At 35.3% G+C, this 23,632-nt stretch overlaps 1 protein-coding gene across 8 annotated transcripts in view; it reads right to left on the reverse strand.

Annotated features, from left to right (window-relative positions):
* LOC136034577 (glutamate receptor-interacting protein 2-like) overlaps positions 1 to 23,632 on the reverse strand; it is a 353,116-nt gene that overhangs the window by 71,541 nt on the left and 257,943 nt on the right. For all 8 annotated transcript variants that reach the window (XM_065715826.1, XM_065715825.1, XM_065715828.1 and 5 more), the window contains 2 exons: positions 11,567 to 11,721; positions 1,168 to 1,299 (listed from right to left, as the gene is read on the reverse strand). In XM_065715826.1, the coding sequence (XP_065571898.1) occupies positions 1,168 to 1,299; positions 11,567 to 11,721 (287 nt within the window). The remainder of the gene's footprint in view (positions 1 to 1,167; positions 1,300 to 11,566; positions 11,722 to 23,632) is intronic.

The following is a 23,632-nucleotide window of genomic DNA, read 5'->3' on the forward strand; positions in this document are numbered from 1 at the left end:
CTCCATTATTGCCTCCGTTAAAGGTCTCAAGAAAGTTTTCAGGGAGGCAGTTAAGATAAAAAAAAAACACATTTACTGAATAGAGACACTGGAGAAGCCTATTTAAGCCCCATTTATAATGAACTAATGAATTCTGATCGTTTTGATATAAATCAACAAATCACATTTTACAACCTAACCGAATCTGTGATGGTGTCTTACCTGGGAGGTGATTGGCTTTTAAAAATGCTCTGCATAAATTGAAATATTCAATATTTAATTTTTATTCAGTTACGCTTTCACCGTTACTTTGACAGGGTCTTCATATTTTAGTTTTTGTGTTTGTTTTAAGTTTTTTTTACATTATTTTTGGATTTTTATGATTAACTTTTTGTTGTTTTATCTTGCACTGAGGACGGTCAAGTGGAGGTCTTGATCGATATATTTGTTTTGTAGTCTACGTTTTCACTGGCTTGTATTATACTTCTTTCTCTCTTCTTTACTGTTTTTTTTTCGTTATCCGGTCGTACCACTTGCCACCCCCAGAGGGCGGCAGTGTTGTGAAATCTTTGATCATTTTTATAATCCAAAAATGAGCAAAACGGGGTAAGACACGCTAGGGGGAACAATAGCTTACTTTCTTGAATATCAACGCGATCAAATCCGAACGAATAACTCGTAGCCTCAGTATAGTAATACATTTGCGAATGCATCACATCTATTGCCACAGGGACGACCCCAATAATAAATTTTTTAGGGAGGTTTGGGCGATAATAAATTACCAATTAATTCATTTATTTCAATAAGAAGCGTCCAGAAAATCAAGAAGGTTTAGGATTAGGGGAGAGAGGCTGGAGCCCCCCTGCACGCGTCCTTGTCTTGTCATGTCAAAACTGGTTCTTTAGTGTATGGATTTATCCGGCGGGGTAATATCGTGCTCAGATCCCCAAAGTTTTTACGCCTTGATTTTCTTTTATCCACTGTTTTTCACATTTCTAACCCTTTATATAAGGGACATATTCCTTCCTTCTATGTCATTTGCCTTTGCCATGGTTAATAGAGATGCCCAATAAATACCCACGATTCTCTCATTGGGTATAATTTTGCCCATTTCATGTATCGACCTTGCTCTTTTAGCCATTCAATTCCGTTTAAAAGGAAAAAACAAAAACAATTTATTATACCTACCTGGTTCAGGACTTCGACTGGAGTTTGAGTCAAGTTTCCTTCCAAATTTCGGTGTCAACAATCCAGGTGATCCTATTATCCCTTGGAGTGTATTTGCAAACCGTCCTCTACTAAGCAGGGGAGTTGCCAACACTAAAAGTAGATACTATTTATTTACGTTCATCAAACGAATGCCATCTACTTAAAAAATGGCAAAAATGACAAAATTGTATAAACATAGCTTGCTGAACACGTCTTGAGACTCCTCATTTTGATCTATTTTCTATGCCCCACTATGCCCCTCAAAGTCATTCACAGAACGTGCCCTAGCCGTACCAACCTTTCTCTCATTATTGCCCTAGAAACAGGAATTGAACCAAACTTTACGCACATCCTATTTTTGTACTACTTATTTTGTTATTTATTTTATCCTGACCATGGGTCCTATCCTCTTAATCTTAAAATAAGTGAGAAGACTTCCTCAGTCTTCCCCTGTTTGCAATGATTTTGTTGGGTTTTACTATATTTGTTTTGGGAAATATTCTCAATCACTAAAAAGTATTGAGTGTTGCGACAAATTTACGTTTGTATTACTTATCTTGTTATTAGTTTTATCCTGGCCATGGATCCTATCCTCTTGATCTTGAAAAGTGTAAAGACTTTTAGATTACTAAAAATGTAAAATGAACTGCTTACATATTCTAATTTTTTTTCACTGTTTGGGAGATTTTCATATATTTATTTTTTAAATGAAACGTTTTACAATATTTGTTAGCTAATGTTTAATTTATTTATTTTGATATGTTTATTCGCTTAGAATATATTTTGCAAATCCTGAATTCCAATGTCAATACTGCAGTAGATAACAACTTATTTCTGTTTTTCGGAAATAATTTACTTGATATATAAACTAGAAACGTAATACAAATTGATTTTTATAGAAAAGTAGCTGTTGGGGTGGCGCTTCACGCCACCCCAACAGTGGCGCTTCGCCCCCCCCCCCCCCAAGCACCCCCCGCGCGCGTAAGTCGTTACGCGCCATATTAGTTACGCGCCATTGTAGTTGTGTTTCTGTGTCCCACCTGTGAATATAGATATATTTTTTTAACTACGTAAAACTTGCGAATATACAACATTCTTGGCTGTCCCGTTGTCTGTGTATATAAATAGATTGTCAGGTTTACCGACTCTTGAACATGCAACATATAATTGTCCATAGGAAAAACAATCTGTATTCGGATCTATACCTCATTATTCTAATGATTGCCCTTGAGCTTTGTTGATGGTGATTGCTAATCGAACATTCCCTGTGTCCGTCGTCATTTGTGTCCGGTGTCCCAGTCTGTAATTTCTCTTTGAGTGTCGCGGTCGTCATTTATATTCCCTGTGTCCCGGTGTCCCGGTCTGTAATTTCTCTTTGAGTGTCCTGGTCGTCATTTATATTCCCTGTGTCCCAGTCGTCATTTGTGTCCCGGTGCTTTGTTGATGGTGATTGCTAATCGAACATTCCTTGTGTCCTGGTCGCTTTCTCTTTGAGTGTACCGGTCGTCATTTATATTCCCTACTAGCTATTGGGGTGGCGCTTCGCGCCACCCCAACACCTAGTAGGTGGGGCGCTTCGCACCCCCCCAAGCCCCCCCGCGCGCGTAAGTCGTTACGCGCCATATTAGTTACGCGCCATTGTAGTTGTGTCCCTGTGTCCCGCCTGTGAATATAGACAGATTTATATATGTGTTTCAAACTACGTAAAAATTGCGAATATACAACATTCTTGGCTTTCCCATTATCTGTGCATATACAAAGCCGTATGTACTAATAATGACGTCATATGCAAACGCTCTTTTTACAAACAAACAAACATGCATACACACAACTCGTTTTTATATAGATAGATAGATAGATAGATACAATACAAATTAACTGCGTAAAACTTGCGAATATACAACATTCTTCGCTGTCCATTTGTCGCTGCATATAAATAGATTGTCAGGTTTACCGACCCTCGAACATGCAACGTACAATTGTCCATGGGAAAAACAATCAGTATTAAGATCTATACCACATTTTTCTAATGATTGACCTTGAGCTTTGTTAATGGTGATCGCAAATGCTAATCGAATTGGGAATTGCAATCTTTTAAATTGAAAAGGCAGATCCGTTGGAATCATGGGAATGCGAGGAATAAGAACAGCCTCACCCTCAAAAGGCCCTGTCAAGATTGTGGCCTCTATTAGGTTTTCCATTGTTTTTTTTACGGCAAGTCGCGTGCCATTGCAAAGCTTTGGTGGGTTGATATTTCTTAAAAGTATTATTGGTACGCCTATTTTTAGTTGTAGCAAGTGTGGTGGAAACCCTGAAAGATCCACGGAATTTAAAAATTCAGATGGATAATTAACCGCTTCATTTGGTTCCAAAACTGTGTCGACTGACTTGTAAAGGACTGCCTGGTCTCGAATCTTGGTCAAAACAATATTGTTGATTTCGTGGACGTCTATATTTTTGGGTGCGAGAATCGTTCTTTCACTTAGCCATTTGTTATTTTTATAATTTTTTAGAATGTTCGGAAATACTTTTTCAATCAATTCATTTTTGGACGTCACTAAATTACAGAAATCAGCAGGTAGTTGTATACGTCCTGAAATTGAGTCTACTGGGAGCTTTCCGTTTCCAATTGTTAGCAATTGATCTGAAAATGTTTGACCAGAGTCATCGTTTTGCAATCGGACACGCATATTTGTAGTGAATTTTAATGTTTTTACGTGTGCCCATAAATTAGAATTTTTCAGGCAAGCATTCATTTCGTCTGCAGGAATTGATATAGGTATTATAGGTAATGTTTGCCCGAAATCTCCCGCAAGCAATATTAATGTGCTGCCAAAGGGTTTCGACTTCCCTCTCAAATCTTTAAGCATTGATCCAGAGCCTCGAGCGATTTTTTGTGTGCCATTGTGCACTCATCCCAAATAATAAGTTTACATTGCTGCAATACTTTACCCATCGCAGATGATTTGGAAATATTGCACGTGGGAGTTTCTGTAGAATGCAAATTCAGAGGCAATTTCAAAGCGGAATGAGCAGTTCTTCCACCAGGCAGCAATGTTGCGGCTATTCCGGACGACGCAATTGCCAACGCTATATCATTTTTCGATTGAATTGATGCCAGAATCAGTTTTATCACAAACGTTTTACCAGTACCTCCTGGCGCATCCAAAAAGAAAATTTCTCCAACGTTGTTATCGACACAATGCATTATCGTATCATAAATGCATTCAATTCAGAATTTCTATCACTGATGAAGTACAATTGTAAAAATTTATGATTCTCGCCTGAGAATGGCACGCTTTCTGTTCTTTCTTTTTCTATCAGCCTCAAGCCTGTTTCCTTGCTGTTCTTTTGATTCCTCGGCACGCTTTCTTTTCTGACTTTCTCTATCAGCAGCAAGTTTTTTGGCATAGACTCTCTGAGCATCTTCCTCGGCTGTTGCCATTGTAAGTTCATCAGTCATTTTAAAGTTGAACATTAATAGATTTCTACGTGAACGCATGTCTTAAATATCTTTAATGACGTCACCGTAATAACAAAATGACGACAACTAACTTCATGACGTCAGTCAACACACAAACATGACGTCACCTGACAGACACATCCACAGACAACTTATTTTTATATATATAGATGTCCCGGTGTCCCGGTCGTCATTTGTTTCCCGATGTCCCGGTCTGTAATGTCGTCAGTCGACAAACATGACGTCAGTCGACACACAAACATGACGTCACTCGACAGACACACTGACAACTTATTTTTATATATATAGATAAATGAATAAAATAAACCGACGTTTTCTTACCATAGTTAGCAGAGTTGTCGAATGCATGGTTAAACGTTTCGGGAAATTATTTTTTGTTTATTTTTTGTATGTTTATGTTGATGCTGTAGGCTTATTTGCTTTGGCTGCATTTATTTTTATTTTGTCAGTTTTTGCTTGTTTGTCTGTTTTTGTTTTTTTCTCCCTCCCTCCTCCTCTTATTTTTCATTTTCGTAGTGTAGTATTGTAACATTATCAGTGCTAAAGTATGCCACCAGGCATGTGCACTGGTTTATTGTTTTACATTATGCAATTGTTGCAGATAAAAATTTATCTATTTATCTATCTATATATCTAAACAAAATAAATGTAAAACCAGTAAAATAAGTTTTCTTTTAATCAAACTGTTATTTCATGCTCCAAATTCTTTGTTGGAACGCAACTCCCGAAAACTATTACAAAACCTGTGATATTTTAGATAAATAAAATAAGAACCTTTCTCTATAAACATAAATTACATAGAACAAGGGGGACGTCTGTTATGGCTTGCTCCATGAACCGTAAATACTAACGCAGTTTTGAGAAGTAATGGTGTTTCAAGAATAATTTTTGTCTTTAAAATAGGGTCGCCGTGCATGCAAATATACCATTAAAGAACTTTAAGAGCAGAAGTAAAAGAAAATAAAAGAATATGGAGCTGTATTGTATTGTTTAAACAATAAGAGTAGGACAGATCGAAAAGCAGTGATTATAATAGACTAAATTTGAAAATTATTCTTCATCTAAGAGTGAATCTAATCACTTTTTAAAGTATATCTGCCAAGAGGGATTATTCCCCATTAACACACATAAAACACTGACAAATTGATTTGGACAGAATTACAAAGATAGTAACAAAGGGATAAAACTATTTTGTTTCCAAAAACTTTGTTTCCGTTTCAATAATTAGAAGCGTATAATTAGAAGCGTAGACTCGTAGATAAAGTTAAAACTATCAAGAAAAATCAAAGAAAATGATTAATAATTGCTTTGCTGTAGAAAGTAGGTTTTATCAAAATTTGCGAAATGACAGGAAAATACAATGGAGCCTTTGCTAACTTAGATAAGCTGGGATCAGCTGACTTCTAATGTGGTATGCTGGATACCCCCCTGATTAAGCCCCTCAGAAACAGAAGTCACTTATTTTGAAGAATGTTTTAAAAATATTTTAAAATCTTACCCCTTACGGCAGATTGCTGAAACGGCAGAGATATCAGTAATAAAGGCTCAGGCAGTTTAAATACATCGACTTCCTTGAAGATTTTACCCTTCACATGATGTTAGATAAAAACTAGTTCTTCTCATTTATAACAAATAATAAATGAATTTTAATAGTAATTGACTAAAATAAGCTGCTATTTATCCTACGAAAGTTATCAGAGGCATTGAATCTTTACAAAATATTTTGTTAGACAAAATAAACTTAAAACCACTCAAATAACACTTTATTTTCGCATATTTATTTGCTTTTTAAATTTAGAAAGACAACAGAATATTGGGAGGCTAAAATAGAGCTTGAAACGAACTTTGAAACTTAAAATGAACATAAATCGTTCCACCTTAAAAGCAGGACGACTGCCCCTCAGTCCTTGTGCTAAAATTTAGTTAGTGTTTTCAAGCATTTGAGAATGTAAGAAATAAAGCCGTGATATCAAATACAATATTTGGTGCTGTTTTTCGAGACATCTGAGCTGAAAAATCTAATATTAAAGCCAGTAAAATTCAATGAGTCGCTTTTCCAAGGCACTTTCATAGAGCAAAATCAGAGTTTTTTATCAGATTGTCCCTATCTTTGAGCGATCATTATCAGGCCACAGCTGTTAAAAAGTGGAGTTTTAGGTTGAACAGTCGTGGGTCGAGGGGAGAGCAATAAACCCTCTAATGTATCGATTTTTGAAGCATTAACACCTCTCTTTATTATCACGTAAAGCAAAACTAGTCATTTTATTTAATTTTTTCAGAGCTATCAAACAGTTCGTGGTAACGAACTGTTTGATAACGAACTGTAGCAAGGAGCGACCTTGCTCAGTAGTAACCAAAACTCTAAAAAGCGGAATTTTTATAATAATAGTTACACTAAAAGAATCGCATTTTAATGCTGATTTTAAATATATAAGTTTCATTAAGTTTAGACTTACCCATCAAAAGTTACGAGCCTGAAAAAATTGCCTTACTTTAGGAAATAGGAGAAAACACGACCTAAAAGTTATAGAATCTTAACAAAAATCACACCATCAGATTCAACGTGTCAGAGAACTCTATATTAGAAGTTTCAAGCTCCTATCTACAAAAATGCGGAATTTTGTGTTTTTTGCCAGAAGGCAGATCAAGGATGCGTGTTTATTTGTTTGTTTGTTTTTTTTCCCCCAGGGGTGATCGTATCGAACCAGGGGTCCTAGAATATTGCGAGAGGGCTCATTCTAACGGAAATGAAAAGTTCTAGTACCCTTTTTCATTGACCAAAAAAATTGAAGGGCACCTAGGCCCCCTCCCACGCTAATTACAAGAGCACTAGGAGAAGCAGACTTAGGTATTGTAACCTGTCACTAGTAACGACACTCTACTTGATAAATATCTGGTCTACGCTTGGTATTAGAGCACTTCATAAGCGTTCATTAAAGGAGACAAAATTTTAAAAGGAGACGAAGAATGTTGGTAAAGGATGTGAAACTCGTAATAACCTAAAGAACCTGAAAGAGACCAAGAATGACTGTAAAGAACTAACTCAAGTTAGTCCTTTAACTTTTCGACTTCTATCACCGAAATGGCCTTAAAAGTCCTATCAGGTTCTCTGGAAAATCCCGGATAAGGAAATACTTTCACTTTACCCAAAAAAGGCTTTTAGTTCTTTTCCGAACATCTCAGGCAGTTCAACAAAGCATGCATTTCAATAAATCAAGCAACCCTTTGAATAAGGCAATGACAAACTTTTCATCACATTTCACCATTTCCATCGCTACAAATAAAGTTATGAAGAGGTACTAAAGGTTCCTCTCATCTCGTTGAATCTAATTTAACAACTAATTTCCTTCCACAAAAGCAATTCAAGGAACTGAATTTGAAAACGGACGTTCCTCAAACTCCTTCATAAACCTATTCCCTGAGGGAAATTCAGTAGTTTTGAAAAATACATCATAAAAAGAAATTACAAGTAGACAGAGAGAATATGGAAAGGCTAAGAAGCGAAAACTCTAAAGAAGGAATTTCGGTACAGTATACATCAAAACAATCAGTTTTCTGCAACCTACTAGGTTAAGTCCTCTAGGTTAAGTAGACAGAGAGAATATGGAAAGGCTAAGAAGCGAAAACTCTAAAGAAGGAATTTCGGTACAGTATACATCAAAACAATCAGTTTTCTGCAACCTACTAGGTTAAGTCCTCTAGGTTAAGTAGACAGAGAGAATATGGAAAGGCTAAGAAGCGAAAACTCTAAAGAAGGAATTTCGGTACAGTATACATCAAAACAATCAGTTTTCTGCAACCTACTAGGTTAAGTCCTCTAGGTTAAGTAGACAGAGAGAATATGGAAAGGCTAAGAAGCGAAAACTCTAAAGAAGGAATTTCGGTACAGTATACATCAAAACAATCAGTTTTCTGCAACCTACTAGGTTAAGTCCATTTTCAAGAGCTGTTATTATTAGGAAATTTGCATTATTTCAGAGAAGGAAGGAAAACATTCCTGATAAGGGGTGTGATCTTGATGAAGATTATGCCCTCAAATTTAACACGTTTGCATAATCTTGTGCGAATTTAAAATTAATGCGACAATTGAATATTGAATTTGAACTGAAATTTGATATTAAGCGAAAAAAAAGTAACAGCACCGTTTCCAGAACTTGTAAAACCTTACTAAATAACAGTACTTGCAGAACTTATTAAATAATAGTATAATAAATTATCACTAAACTTTAAACTAAACAAAACGAATAGGACGGAATGACTCATAATTAGATCTGGCAAAATGCTATTATATTTAGGTTTAAGATTATTCTGAAAGAATATCGGCTTGATAGATCTGTATGACTTTTGTGAACTTTTATTTTAAATTTCGTTAAATCTTTGTTGGGTACCCATTCTTCTATTTTTTATTAAAGCTTACAATGAATTTAGACATTGTGAAGTAATAATATTCCCTCAGCATCATTAAGAAGTTTCAATGCAACTACACTGACTTTAGGTAATTAAACTTAGACGAATGTTCAGTGATCGCTGCTCTTGTGCACAGCATCATAAGTATAAAATTAATTGCATAGCTTTTATTTAGGTAAATTAAAATGACATGATTTTTCCCTATATTTTGATTTCTTCGTGGTTATTTACCTGTCCATAATATATTGTCTGCATCAGAGACGTATCCAGGCAGGGGGGGGGGGGGTTAACTGGTATAAAATCCCTTTCACAAAAATTTTGTCCAACTCGTAAAAAAGTAACAAAAATAGGAACAAAAAATGTTGTTACGCTTTGAAAAGAATTTTTTTTTGGAAAAATTCCCCAAACAAAGATAGTTCCCTCTCCCCTGAAGAAAAATCCTAGAAACAGCCTTGGTGTGCATGTTATTTAATTGTATTGCTTTGACCTTGTTCCATAGACATATAAGTTAGCTTCAGCCCGCTGAGAACAGTTGAACTGTTTTAATGACAAACTATTTATCTGTTTTGACAGTTAAAAATTTAGCACTTAATCTTCGTATTTTTAGTCTTCCAGCATGGCATCTGCCCCTTACCCTTCTCAATAGGAAGTCTTCCGCTGTGAAAAGAGTATAATATAATGTAAATCAAACAGTTCATGGACACGAACTGTAAGTAAGGACCGACTTGGCTCAATAGAAATCAAAACTCTAAAAAAACGGAATTTTAAAGCACAAACGGAGTTGTGCTTGAGGTGGATTTCTATAGAGAGAATCTCCCTTGGGTAGGAAAATTTTCAGAGGATAAATTTACCAGGAGAAATGTTACACTGGGGGGGGGGGATTTGATAGAATTACTGTACAAAGTTCCTTTTAATTGTCTTAGATTCTCTTTGCCAAATTTTGCATGTGGAGATGTTCTGGGGGAATTATCCGGGGGCTATTTTCCGGGTGTTTTGATTTCAAGAAAATAATTTCCACGGAAGGGCCGTTTCTGGAGTGATTGAGAAACCGATTAAAGATTAAAGTCTTATTCAAATGAAAGAATTCTAAGGAGAATTTTCTAGACTGAATCGTCTGCAAGTAATTTTTATGTGGGGAGGGGGGAATTTTCAGCAAGGATGGAACTGTCTGGAGGGAATTTGGCAGGAGGGAGAATGCACTTTAAATTGGAAGAAATTTACACGGAGGGGTTTTCTGTGAGGGAGAGAGGTATATTTCATGGAGGTTGAGCCAGGTTTACCGGCCTTATTTAAAAAAAAATCTGAAATTAAATAATAAACAAATTTTTTTTTAAACTGAAAGTTAGGAGCAACATTAAAACCCAAAACGAAAAGAAATTATTACCTTGCTGTTTATGCTAAAGTTTGATTTTTTGTCCCAATTTTTTAAGAACGGTTACCGAAACATGAGGGCCGTTTAATTAGAATAGGATGCTTTTTTAAAAGTGCTAACAACTTTAGCGTAAACAGCAGTTTATTAAGGAGGGGGTAACCCTTCATATACAGAATACATCCACCAAAATTAATGTGCAAATTTCGTTCCAATTCTTCATGTAAGGTGAGCCAAAAAACTTTAGCGTAAAGAGCGAGCCGTTGAAGAGGGGACAGCCCCTTTCATAGAAGGAACAATTTCTGTTCGTTTCAAATTTTAATGTCGCTTCTTACTTTCAGTTTAAAAAAATTCCTTTTTTTTTTGTTTAATTTCCAATAGACACAAAGTCACAATTTCACATTTCTAACGCTGATTCCGCATTAAAGTCCTGACAATGCCCAATTCCAAATTCTAACGAAATTAAGTTCTATATTAACAATATATATATATTATTTGTGCTTAATTGGGGCTAGAGTTTGGGATCGCTAGACACTGATAAGAGCTTGTTCTTGGTTGCTTTGACTTTAAAACTGTTTAATGTTTTAAGTTTGATATTTTATACTTTATTTTCTTTGACGAAATAGACCCCTTGAAATACCCTCCTCCCATAGCCGTTCCTAGGGCTGGTGCCACCCGGAAAAAGTTAATTTCAGTGCTCCTCCTGACCCAGATATAAGCAAAAAAAGCCAAACTAAAACGGACAATTTGATCAAAAGGAGCAACCACTCAGCAGCACCGCCCCAGACACTGTGCCCGAGGCAGTTGTCTTAGTGCTGACCCCATTGTATCTATATCTTTTGTTGTCTTACATGTATATCCAATTTGTCGTATTTTTTGTCTTTTTAAATAAAACTCAGGTCACATGGTAATAGGCTTATTGTAATGGGGGTGGTGGCAGTCATTTACAGTGCAGGGTAAACATTTATTTGTTTTTTAAGTTATAGCCAATAGGTACTTTTGAGCTTTAGTTTTAAGGCAAAAACGTTAGAATTATAATAATAATAATAAAAGGAAAATGTCAAATAGCTTTTTTAATTACTATTGCAACAAAGCGTATTTAAAATCCAGAAGCTTACCACGTGAAGCTTGTTGCGCAGACGCAGGTAATATTTCTAGTGACACTTTTTCATCGGAGGCATCTAAAAGAGACATCACCTCGATGGCCTTTAGGCTGTCTATTCTTGCTCCATTTATTCCCAAGATGATGTCATTAACTCGAAGTGCACCGCATCTGAAATTTATTTGAATTCTTTATCCAGGAGAAATTCAATAGGAAACATGATGGATGAAGAATGCAAAAAATGCAAAAGGAAATAAATTGACATGGAATTAAAGCAGTCTCCAAACAAAAGACTCAATTACCCTTGTACAAACCAAAAAAGAATTATGGTTTATTCATGACCAAACATCCTAAGAAAAGCTAATGCTGGTTTTCAATAAATCCATTGAACAAAAAGAAGAATTGCCGTTCAAAGGCTCATTTCTAATTTTACTCGAGTCTCCCCTTTTATCTCTTTTTTTGACATTATCAAACAGCTCATGGTAACAAACTGTAATTGTCACTATCAAACAGATCGTGATAACGAGTTGTAAGTAAGGAGCGACTCGGTTCAACAGTAACCGAAACGCAAAAGACTAGATTATTATATCAAAAGAATTGGCTTATTATGCTGATTCCAAATATATAAGATTCGCCAAGTTTAGTGTTACTCTTCAAAAGCTACGAGTCTTGGAAAATTTGCCTGATTTTTGAAAGAGGGGAGAAATACTACTTAGAAGTTTTAGGAATCTGAATGAAAATCCTATTAGATCCATCGTATCAGAGATCCCTACTGTAGAAGTTTCAAGCCACAATATAGAAAAAAAATTTTTTTTCATTTTTTGCCAGAAGAAAGATCACAGATAGATGTTTATTTATTTATTTTTACCAGGGGTGATCGTATTACACTAATGATCTTAGAAAATGAGTGAGGGTGCATTCAAACGAGAATTAAAAGTTCAAGAGCTCTTTTTAAATGATCCAAAAAACTGGAGGGCAACTAGATCCCCTCCATCTTCCCCCTTTTCCCAAAAGTTTTCTGATCAAACTTTTGAGATAGCCCTTTTGCTCAGCATAGTTCAAAGCCATTTTGATAATTTGTTCAGCATAGTTCAGCATCCGATTAATACGCCTTTAGGGGTAACATGACCCCCCCCCCCGACTTGCCGTGGAAAAAGGGCTGCAAATTATGATACTTTTCCAATGTTTGCGTATATTATTTGTTATTGGGAAGTATTAAGCCATTTTTCAAAGGGGGAATTTTGTGTTTGGGGTGTTTTACCACGAAGAACATTTTTATGAGGAGAGGAATTTTTTGGGGTGAAATTTCCAGGGAAAATTTTACACTAGGGGGATCGGACAAAATTCTTATGCGAAATTTTTTTATTTGTTTTACTTTCTCTATGTCAACTCAACTTCGCTTGTGGAGATGTTATGGGGGGGGGGGGTTGTCCGGGCGAGATTTTCCGGCTTTCGCTTTCTGGGATGAAAATTTCCACGGAAGGGGGGATTTCCAGAGTGATGGCAAAAATGATTAGAATTTAAAGTCTTTTTTTTCAAATGAAAGCATGCTAAGAATAGTTTTCCAGGCTGAATCGTCCACAAAAAACTTTTACAGAGGGTGCGAGTTTCAGCAAAGATGGAATTATCCAAGTGGAATTTTAGAGAAGGTATTTTACCTGAGAAGAAGTTTCCATGGAGGATTTTCCCGTGATGGGAGGAAATTTCATGGAGGGTGAGCCAGATTTACTGGCATTATTCGAAAAATGACCAGAAATTAGATTTAAACAATGCGAATTTTTCAACTGAATGTAAGGAGCAACATCAAAACTCAAAACGAACAGAAGCTGTTCCATATATGAAGGGGTTGCTCCTTTCTCAATACCTTTTTCTTTCCGCTAAAATTTGACTGTTTGTCACAATTTTTGAAGAACGACTCTTGAAACACAAGGGCAATTCAATTAGAATAAGAATATTTTTTAAAAGTGCTAAAGATTTAGCAGGTAGAGCAAAGTATTGACGAGGGGGGCAGCCCCTTCTTACACTGAATAATTTATGTTCGTTTTGAGTTTTAATGTCACTCATTACTTTCAGTGGAAAAAAACTTGTTTTTAATATGATTCCCAAGAAAGCACTAAATTTAGAGTGCGTGTTGAACACAAAACCGTGTTAAGTTGTCTACAAGTCATAGCCACTGAAAAGAAAGTTATGATTTTGACATAATTTTGACTTGAACCAAACACTTCGTCGCAGAAAACTGTAAGTACAGAGCGATCATGGGTAATAGTAACCAAAACTTAAGATAATACATCAAACGAATTGACTTTTGTGTTGATTCCAAACCAAGAAAATCATTGCGTTTGAAGCTACCTAACAGAAGCTACGAGCCTGAGAAAATGTGCCTTTTTCAAAGAATGGGGAAGCATCCACTAAGGCATTGATGAGTTTCAAGCTCCTATCTACTAAAAAGTGGAACTTGTCAGTTTTTTCAGAAGAAAGACACCGCACGAGGGTTTATTTCTTTTTTTGTACGTCTAAGGGTGGACGTATGGAACCAATGGTCCTAGATGGTCGGGAGAGGGTTCATTTGAACGCAAAATTAGAAATTCTAGTGCCCTTTTTAAGATTTAACAGTGATTAGATTGAAGTAAGTTTCGATTTCTTGAAAGAAAGTATTTCATGGAAACTATTACATATTATTATCTACATGACGTCGAAACTCCTTGGCCTATTAGTTATCCTATTAGTTATATTTAGACAGGACTTTATTATTTATTAGACAGGACTATTAATATTTAGACAGGACTATTATTTAGTTAGCCTACTAGAAATAGTGTTTCACTTTTTATAGAGTTTTGGAGCCGGATTCCGCTGCTCAAACAACTGCTACTCAAACACAAGGACCGCTGGTATAGAATAAAATATAATTTTAAACCTGGATAAGATTTTTCGTGGTCTAGTGCGCCCCCCTTCCTCCCGCAGTCCCCTGATCTTAAAGCTAGAGTCTTACTTCTGGTCTCAATTCTTTAAGAACTACTGATCAAACACAACCTTACACTATAAAAGACTATAAGACTTTTGCCCCCCTCATATACGGAATAATTTCTATTCGTTATAAGTTTTGATATCGCTTCTTTTTTTTAAAATAAGTTTTTAAAAATCATTTAAAAATGAACCCTTCAGTTTAGGTGGCAGCAAACGCTGACCCTTCTTCATTGGAACACGTCACACATACATACAAAATCCACCGTACTGAATCAGGTCATAGGTGACTCATTTGAGGGGGCTCATTCGAATTAAAATCATTGCCTTTTTTAAGTCATAAAACAGATCACACCATAACAGAGTGCCATTTTCTGCTGAAAAACCATAATCTTGGCCAAATATTGCAAGTAAGTGAAAATTCTTGAATAAGCCATCGACTGAGGACACCCCTCCCCTATTCCTACCCTGAAATTTAAGCACCGTTAATAATTTTTCCTATAGCTTTTCATCCTATGCTGGCTCCATGGAATAAAGCAGCACTTCAATTTTCTGAAGCATTTATCCCTGTACCTTTACTCCAAAGGATATTGAACTCTCGGGAACGTCGACATGCTTCTTGCTCTTCAAAAGTTTGCAAGTTTCGTGAGTTTCGTTTATTTTAGTATTAACACAAGTGTACAAGTGACTGTTGGTTGAGGAGGGGGGTATACGGTGGTTAAGGTACACAAAAAGAAAAAAATTAACAAACCAATTATTTGCCGTCCAATGTTCTACTTAAATATAATAATCATTTTTTTTCGGCAACACCGATAGATAAGAACGAAAAATGCGTTGAAACAAATGTTAAACAAAAGTGGTGACGGTGAACAAATCGTTTTCTGGAAAAACTTTTTTTTTAATTTTAAGAAAGGGAGTTCATGAAACTTGAAAGATATTTTCAGGAATTTATATTTGAGTTGTCCAAAAAGTTTTGCCTAGCTTGCTCCACCACTTTTTTAAAAATACCAATAGTTTGCCTGAAACATTGTTCAAATAAGGGGCAGATGAACATTTGACGACTACCATATTTATTTTTTCTGTTTCGATGTTATTGATAATCTACTCCCATTTTTTTGCAACTTGACAAAAACTTCAGTCGAGTCTCAAGAAACATCTCGCTATGTCCTTTTTTTGGGTGAATCATTCCACGGTTCTTGTATGTTTCGCTCCTTACCTAATGTTCTTCTAATATGTTTCTCTGACGCTTAATATTAATTAAACATACCAAAGTAAGATAAGAATATAATATTTTCGGAACAAATATGCGCTATATATTTGCACATTAGGGGGGATGGGGTAAAACATGGCGTGTCTGCATGCCTGATATGTTAGGTACAATTATTCTGCATATTATGTAGTAAGAATTGTTTTCTAACTTCAAACTGTTGTTTTCACACAGAATTGTTTTCTAACTTCACACTGTGCAAATAATTTACACCCCTCCTCCCCCTAATGTGCAAATATATAGCCAAAATTATATATTTTCTATCTGTTCTTTCACTTCTCTTATTCTTCAGCAGGTAGGGCGTTTGTCATACAAGTACCCATTCCACTTTTAATGTATCGTTTACTAATGTTTCAGCATCAGGGGTAGCCCCTCTTCCTTTGTCCTTTGGTTTCACCAGCAGATGCAGAAACTTACAGTTTTTAAATAGAAAAAAAACAGCGTTTTCATGCATTTTTGACATAAATATTCTAAACACAAAAGTCCACGTCCCATAGCCCTCACCCCGAAAGAAAGTTCCTGAAAATTTCAACATGATCCCCTAACTATGACACGAAACAGGGTATACTTACTGAACTTCGCATACAATCCTTATAATAAGAAATACTTACTTACCTTTAGGTTTCAGATAATTAAAAACATATACCCTCTTTCAAATATCCAAAACCTACGGTACATTAATTGAAAAAGTACTCTCGAGCAGCCATTAACCGTTGTGTAGTATTAGCTGATGGTTATCAGAATAGTGATTAGTTGGGTGCTATGGACACTTATAAGCTATACAAAGTAAAAAAGTTGTTCGAAATATGCACCACTATCATTTTTTTATGGATTTTAATTATTTTAGATGGCATTCGCTCAGGATTTGTCTGCGACGGGGCCTGTTTTAAGTTTTGGACAGCTAAACTGAACCGAGCCGAACTCTTTGAATATCAGAATGAATGAGGTCATGAATGAATGAATAATCAGATTGAGATCAGGGCTTAAGGAATATCAGAATGTTGTAAATAAAAGAAAAATTGGTTGCAGGATATAAATAAAAATACTATATGCTTCGTATAAAATGCATTTAAATAGTAATGACAGATAAATAATTAGTCAATAAATAGCATACTTATGCATTTAGATACTTTAAAACAGCAGTTAAAAATATTTTTAATATTCTTTAAATATTCTAACCTAACAGAATATTTTCTGGAGGGCTATGTCCAAAAGTCTTTTTGCTTAAACATCAAGTTTTTTTTTGAATATAAAAAAAAACGAATTAAAAAAGCACAAAGGAAAAAAATCTTCCTAGAAGGGGGCTGCATTTCTATTGCCACCGTTCATAAGTACCTCACATTCTGTTTTCAATTAAATTCAATTTAGAATCAATTAAACTGAAAGAATTTCTTAAAATATGTAAATAGAAATCTTGAATGCTGCGAAGAAAGTATTTTGTTATTAACCTATTGCTTCAAAAACCAAACAGGTTCGTCCCATTCAACCTTTCCACAATAAACTGAAATCCTAGCTATGCAAAAAAAGAATATAAATAATCTGCTCCTCCCGCCATACAATTACAGGGAAACATACCACCGAAACATAGTATTTCTTTCACTTTTAACATTCTATCCAAAAATCATTTTAATTTCCTTTTCCCATCATGATTATACAGACCTTCTGACTCCCTTTGTTACCAAAAGTTTCTTCTTTTAATTAAACAAATGTCAAAATTAGCCAAGAAAACTTCTTTTATAAAATATTAACTAAAGCGAAACCCCTGTTTTTCTCTGATAATGATGTTCTGAATGTTGTTTTCCCAAGTTAATCATGACTTTTTTAAAAAGCGGAAAACTTTTATTGTAAACATAATACTGAGTAACCACAGTAAAGAGAGAAAAAATTGCCGAATAGAAAATGTAGTAATAAAATATGCTAATAAGCCCTAGAGGAGATGAGTGAAATTATGGAAAAAAAATACTGATACAAAAAAAAATCACCATATCAAACAGTTCGTGGTAACGAACTGTTTGATGGAGCGACCCGGCTCAATAGCAATCGAAACTCTAAAAAACGGAATTTCGATACCAATAGTTACATAAAAAAAATTGCATTTTAATGCTGATTTTAAATATATAGGTTTTATCAAGTTTAGTCTTACCCATCAAAAGTTGTGAGCCTGAGAAAATTTGCCTTATTTTAGAAAATAGGGGAAAACACCCCCTAAAGGTAATAAAATCTTAACGAAAATCACACCATCAGATTCAGCGTATCAGAGAACCCTATTGTAGAAGTTTCAAGCTCCTATATACAAAACTATAGAATTTCGCATTTTTTGCCAGAAGATAGATCACGGATGCGTGTTTATTTGTTTTTTTGTTTGTTTATTTTTTTCCAAGGGTGATAGTATCGACTCAGTGACCCTAGAGTATCGCGACAGGGCTCACTATAACGGAAATTAAAAGTTCTAGTTCCCTTTATAAGTGACCAGAAAAATTTGAGGGCCCCTAGGCCCTCTCCCACGGATCAAAATTCTGAGACAGCCATTTTATTCACTATAGTCGAAAAATATAATAACTATGTCTTTGGGCAAGACTTACTCCCCAACAGCCCCCGTGGGAGGGGCTGCAAGTTACAAGCTTTGACCGTTGTTTACATACACTAATGGCTATTGGGAAGTGTACAGACGTTTTTAGAGGGATCTTTTTGGTTGGGGGGGAGAAGTTGAGGGGGGATTACTTGGGAGGATCTTTCCATGGAGGAATTTGTCATGGGAGAAGAGAATTTCAATGAAGGGGGCGCAGGACTTTCTAGCATTATTTTAAAAACAATGAAAAAATAAATATGAATTTTTTTTTTCAACTGAAAGTAAGGAGCAGCATTAAAACTTAAAACGAACTGAAAATATTACGCATTTGGGGGGCTCACCTCCTCGTAATACCTCGTTCTTTACGCTAAAGTATTTTTTAGTAATTTCAACTATTTATTCTACGGCCTTTGTGATTCAGGGGTCATTCTTAAGGAATTGGGACACAATTAAAGTTCTACTGTAAAGAGCGAGATAATGACGAGGGGATGAACACCCTCATATACAAAATAAAAACATACGAATATACCAGTTCGTTACGTAAGTTAATTCGTAAATTATAAATAAAAATAATATATAATTATATTCGTAAATAATAAATAAAAAATGAACACATTCCTTTGAGGCAAGACTATTCACACTTAATGCCACCGTGACGATTTGTGGCTAACCTACCCCCTAGTTAGCAATTCAAGTGGGACCCCCTAACATCCATTTTCACCGGAGGCCTAGAAACAAATTCAAATGAGAACCTAGTAGCAATTCTAGCGGGGCCCCTAACATTCAATTCCAACGGCTACAACTAACAATGAATTTCAGAGATTAGATATGAATTTAAACCAAATTAAGATCTATTTCCGGAAGGTTTAATGGAAACGTCACGTTTCTTTGAGCCAAGACTATGCATATTTTAAGCCATCGTGACAACATATGGCTAACGCCCTCACCCCCTAGTTAGCAATTCATGAGGGAGCATTCTAACATCCAATTCTAACGGGAGCCTAGAACCCAATTCCAATGGGAACCTAGCGTGCAATTCCAGTGGGGCTCGTAACATCGAATTCCAACAGGATCCTCCTATAAACCAATTCCAGAGGAGGATGGTTTTTATTAGAGATCAATTTAAACCATATTAGGAGGTATTTATGAGAAGTCTTAATGAAAATTCCTCATTAGATTGACAGGATGTTAGATATCAGTCCCCCCACCGCAAAAATTCTTTTAACACCTCCCAACTTAACATCAAGCTGTAGAATACGTCAGTCAAAGCGATTCACACCACCGTGTCACACTATGGATGGCACACGGCATCCCCCAGCACACCTCAACGTGATGGACTTTACAGCAATTCATGTCACCGTGACAAATGTGAGGGCCCCACGACAACCATATGATACACATTATCAATCCTAAGACATTTCCCAGATGTTTTCTTAATAAAATTGTGATTAAAGTCCATTAGTTTGTATTTTCATAAGCCCGCCCTTTTTGATATACCATATCATTTCACGTCATCGTGTCACGCTATGACTGACCCTCTGGCACCCCAAAATAATTCCTAAGACATTTTCTCAAATACTTTTTTAATAGAGTGGTGTACAATTCGGTTCTTCCTCTTCTGGCCCTTGTTTACAAGATTTCCACCTACGATTCTGATGGTTTTCACCCCATTGCAACCCATTCCAAATCTGGCTCCGGTTGTGTCAGTTCTGGCTCCCCCACTCCGTCCCCAAATCCAAAATTCCGATTTCGCCAATTCTGCTCCAAGTTCTGTCAATTCCAAGATCTTTTATGAGGCTGCCCCCGTTGTAATCTACGGCTGATCATTGAAACTAGATAGTTTGTTATACGTTTTCGATAAGTTAAATTTTTACATTGGAAGGATAAACACTCACATGGAACTTAATGCGTTCTGATTTTTTGTTCGTGAAATATAATGCGTGCTTGTTCGTTGCTACATGCTGATTTTTTGCTTGTGAAACTTATGGCATGTTAATTTTTCTCTTCGTGAAACGTGTACATTGATTTTAAACCTCGTGAAAATGAGTTTGTTCATTGAAAATGTTGCGTGCTTATTTTTGTTCGTGGAAATTGCTGCGAGCTCATTTTTTCTTCGTGAAACTTGTTGCATGCTGATTTTTCTCTTTATTAAACATGTACATTGATTTTTCTCCTCGTTAAACTGAATTTGTTCATGGAACTTGCTGCGTGCTGATTTTTGCTCGTGGAACTTGTTGCGTGCAAATTTTTCTTCGTGGAACTTTTCGCGTGGTGATTTTTACTCTTTATGAAACTTTTACATTGATTTTACTCTTTATGAAACTTTTACATTGATTTTTCTCTTCATGAAACTTACAAAATGATTTTCTCCTTGTGAAACTGATTTTGTCCATGGAACTTGTTGTCTGCTGATTTTTGTTCGTGAAATTTGTTGGGTTCTGATTTTTATTCGTCAGACTTGTTACAATTTGACTTTTCCCTTTGTGAAACTTGTACACTGACTTTTCTCCTCGTGAAACAAGTTTTCTTCATGGAGCTTGTTGCGTTTTGATTTTTGCTCGTGGAACTTGTTGAATGTTTATTTTTGCTCATGAAACTTATTACATGTTGAGTTTTCTCTTCGCGAAACTTGTACACTGATTTTTTTCATGGTGAAACTGGTTTTGTTCATAGAACTTGTTACGTGCTAAATTTTGTTCGTGAAACTTGCTGCATGTTGGTTTTTATCTTCCTGAAACTTATACATTGTTTTTTCTCCTAGTGAAACTAATTTTGCTCTTGGAACTTGTTTCGTGCTGATTTTTGCTCGTGGAGCTCTTTGCGCGCTGATTTTTGTTTGTAAAACTTGTTGCATGTTGTTTTTCTCTTCGTGAAACTGGTACACTGATTTTTTTTTTCCTCGCAAAACTGATTTTGTTCGGTTTTCTGGTTCGTTGAATCTAATGGTGGGATTTCCATTAAAATTTCTTAAATTTTTAAGGGGTGTGTACCCCCTGTTTCAGAAACCAAGCAAATTTTCACAGCATTGTAACTTTTGATGAGTAACACGAAGTTTGATAAAATGTCTCATCAAAAAATTTCTCCTGTAAGAAATTTCACATCTTAGATTTTGGGTTTACTTTTGAGCCGAATTGCTCCTTAATTACAGTTTATTACGACAAATTGTTTGAAAGGCAATTAATAAGCAAGGAGACACTCTTTCGGCAGTGTTGCTACCATGGATTTCTAAAAACTGTGAAAAAAGTGCCAAAAAACTTGCGAAATTTGTTAGAAACCTGCGACCAGGGCTGTAACGATAATTTTTGTTCGGAGCGGGGGGATACAAAAAAAACCATAAAACGCATAAAATATTCGTTATGATTAACATATTATGATTAATATTTATGATTAGTATTTGTTATAAATTATTGTTATGATTTACGAGTCGGACAAAATTTTGGCAGAGAAAATCCCCTAAAGCCCCCCCCCCCATGGATACGGCGTTGCCTATGACCATTTTTAGAGCCTGATACTTATCAAAAGTTTACTTTTTTAAGTAAAATTAAATCTAATAAATTGTAGATATTTTGAATCATAAGAAGCCAATTCTTTGATGCAATAGGCTAATTGATATGAACATTTTTTCGTTTATAGTTTCAATTGCTATTGGGCTAACTCGCTCCTTACAATTGAGCTCCTATCATGAACTGTTTGATGTTGCTACAAAGAAAATAGATATTACTGATAATTAAGATGGATTGCCTCAAAAATTACCAATTTAACGTTCCAAACTTTTGTTTGAAACTCTAAGCTATTAGTTATTGTGGTATCAATGCACAGTTGGGGCTGTTGAGATGAAAATACTATAAAATTCTATTTTAAATATTTATATATATACTTTATAATATGGGATTATAAGTATAATCCCAAAATACTTACTTGTACCATTCCTTAAAGCGTTTCAGTTGATTTTACCTCAGCCCCCCTCCCTCTTCCAAAATGCAAATATAGAGCCCAAATAATATATTTTCTATGCATTTTCCCATCCGTCACTCATTTTTCAACTTAATACCCGTAAAGTGAATCAATTTTGACCTAAATTAAGAAAAGGAAAAAATCTTTTGAGGTACAAAAGAAATTTTTCAATGTCATAGGGGACGAATTTGCCGCTTTTCAATATTTTCATTAAATATACCAAAAACTTTTTTTTCAATAAATGAAACTAGCATGGACATTCCCCTCCCCATAATTATCTCATTGATGCCTGCATGTTGCCTTTGTTAGGAACAAAAGTTGACTCATTTAACCTCGGATTATATCGTACCGTTAGGAAAAGAGGGGAGGGGTCAATAAACAATGAAACTGGATATGATTCAGTAAATCTAATATAAGACAGACTTGTAGAAAATGCTTTTCAGGTACAATTCTATAATGATCTAATTTGTATAGTCTTTACATCCGAGACGATACAACAAAACAAACCTACGATCAACTAAGCTGAATCTGTCTTTCATAGGAAACATATTGCTATTGAGCAACTTGTCGGACTTTTAAAGCGCATTTAAATAAAGTCTCCTTTTCAGACCCCAGATTGTCATTTAAAGTGAAAATTCAGAATAAAGGCGCTAAAATACTACTTTAGCCGTAACGCCTTTGGTTTTCTACAATATCACGGTAAAATTCTGCGAACACAGGCGATTTAAGAGACATGAAACAATTCAATGGATAACCTGTGACGGTGACAATGCTGTCTTTTAGAGCTCCGATTTTAGGAGGTCAGAAAACCCACTCCTCAAATTCGAAGCTCTCCAAAAATTATTTACACCAATGGCAGGTTATGCATTTTTTCTTTCTTCAAACTAACTGTAAAATTCTCTAAAAATATGATTTTTTTCTAAGAAATTTTGGTAAAGAATTAAACCCGAAATTCAAAAATGTTTTTAAACGTAATCATTAAACCTATTTTTTTCTTTACATATTTCTTGTTCATAAAATCTTTATTTCAAATTACAACAAATTTTAAAAGATGTAATACAAAACTGTATAATAATTCAGTAATTTTTGTAAAAAGTTTAACTATAATTGTGATTCTGCATAGTGAATAACCCTTGATGTATCAAAAGAAAACAAAACTTTCGATATGTATCTGATTTTCATATACTTTGTAGTTGTAGTTGTTAAAGTATGTTCACGTTGTAAATAAAACTCGGAAGGAGAGGGGGGGGGAATTACTTTCCAATATCTAGGGAGCAATGTTAGCTTTCTTTATTTTTTTCCAATGTTTATGTCAATCTTTATTTGTTTTT

This window comes from Artemia franciscana, chromosome 13 (assembly GCF_032884065.1).
Source record: "Artemia franciscana chromosome 13, ASM3288406v1, whole genome shotgun sequence".
Taxonomy (NCBI): Eukaryota; Metazoa; Arthropoda; class Branchiopoda; order Anostraca; family Artemiidae; genus Artemia; species Artemia franciscana.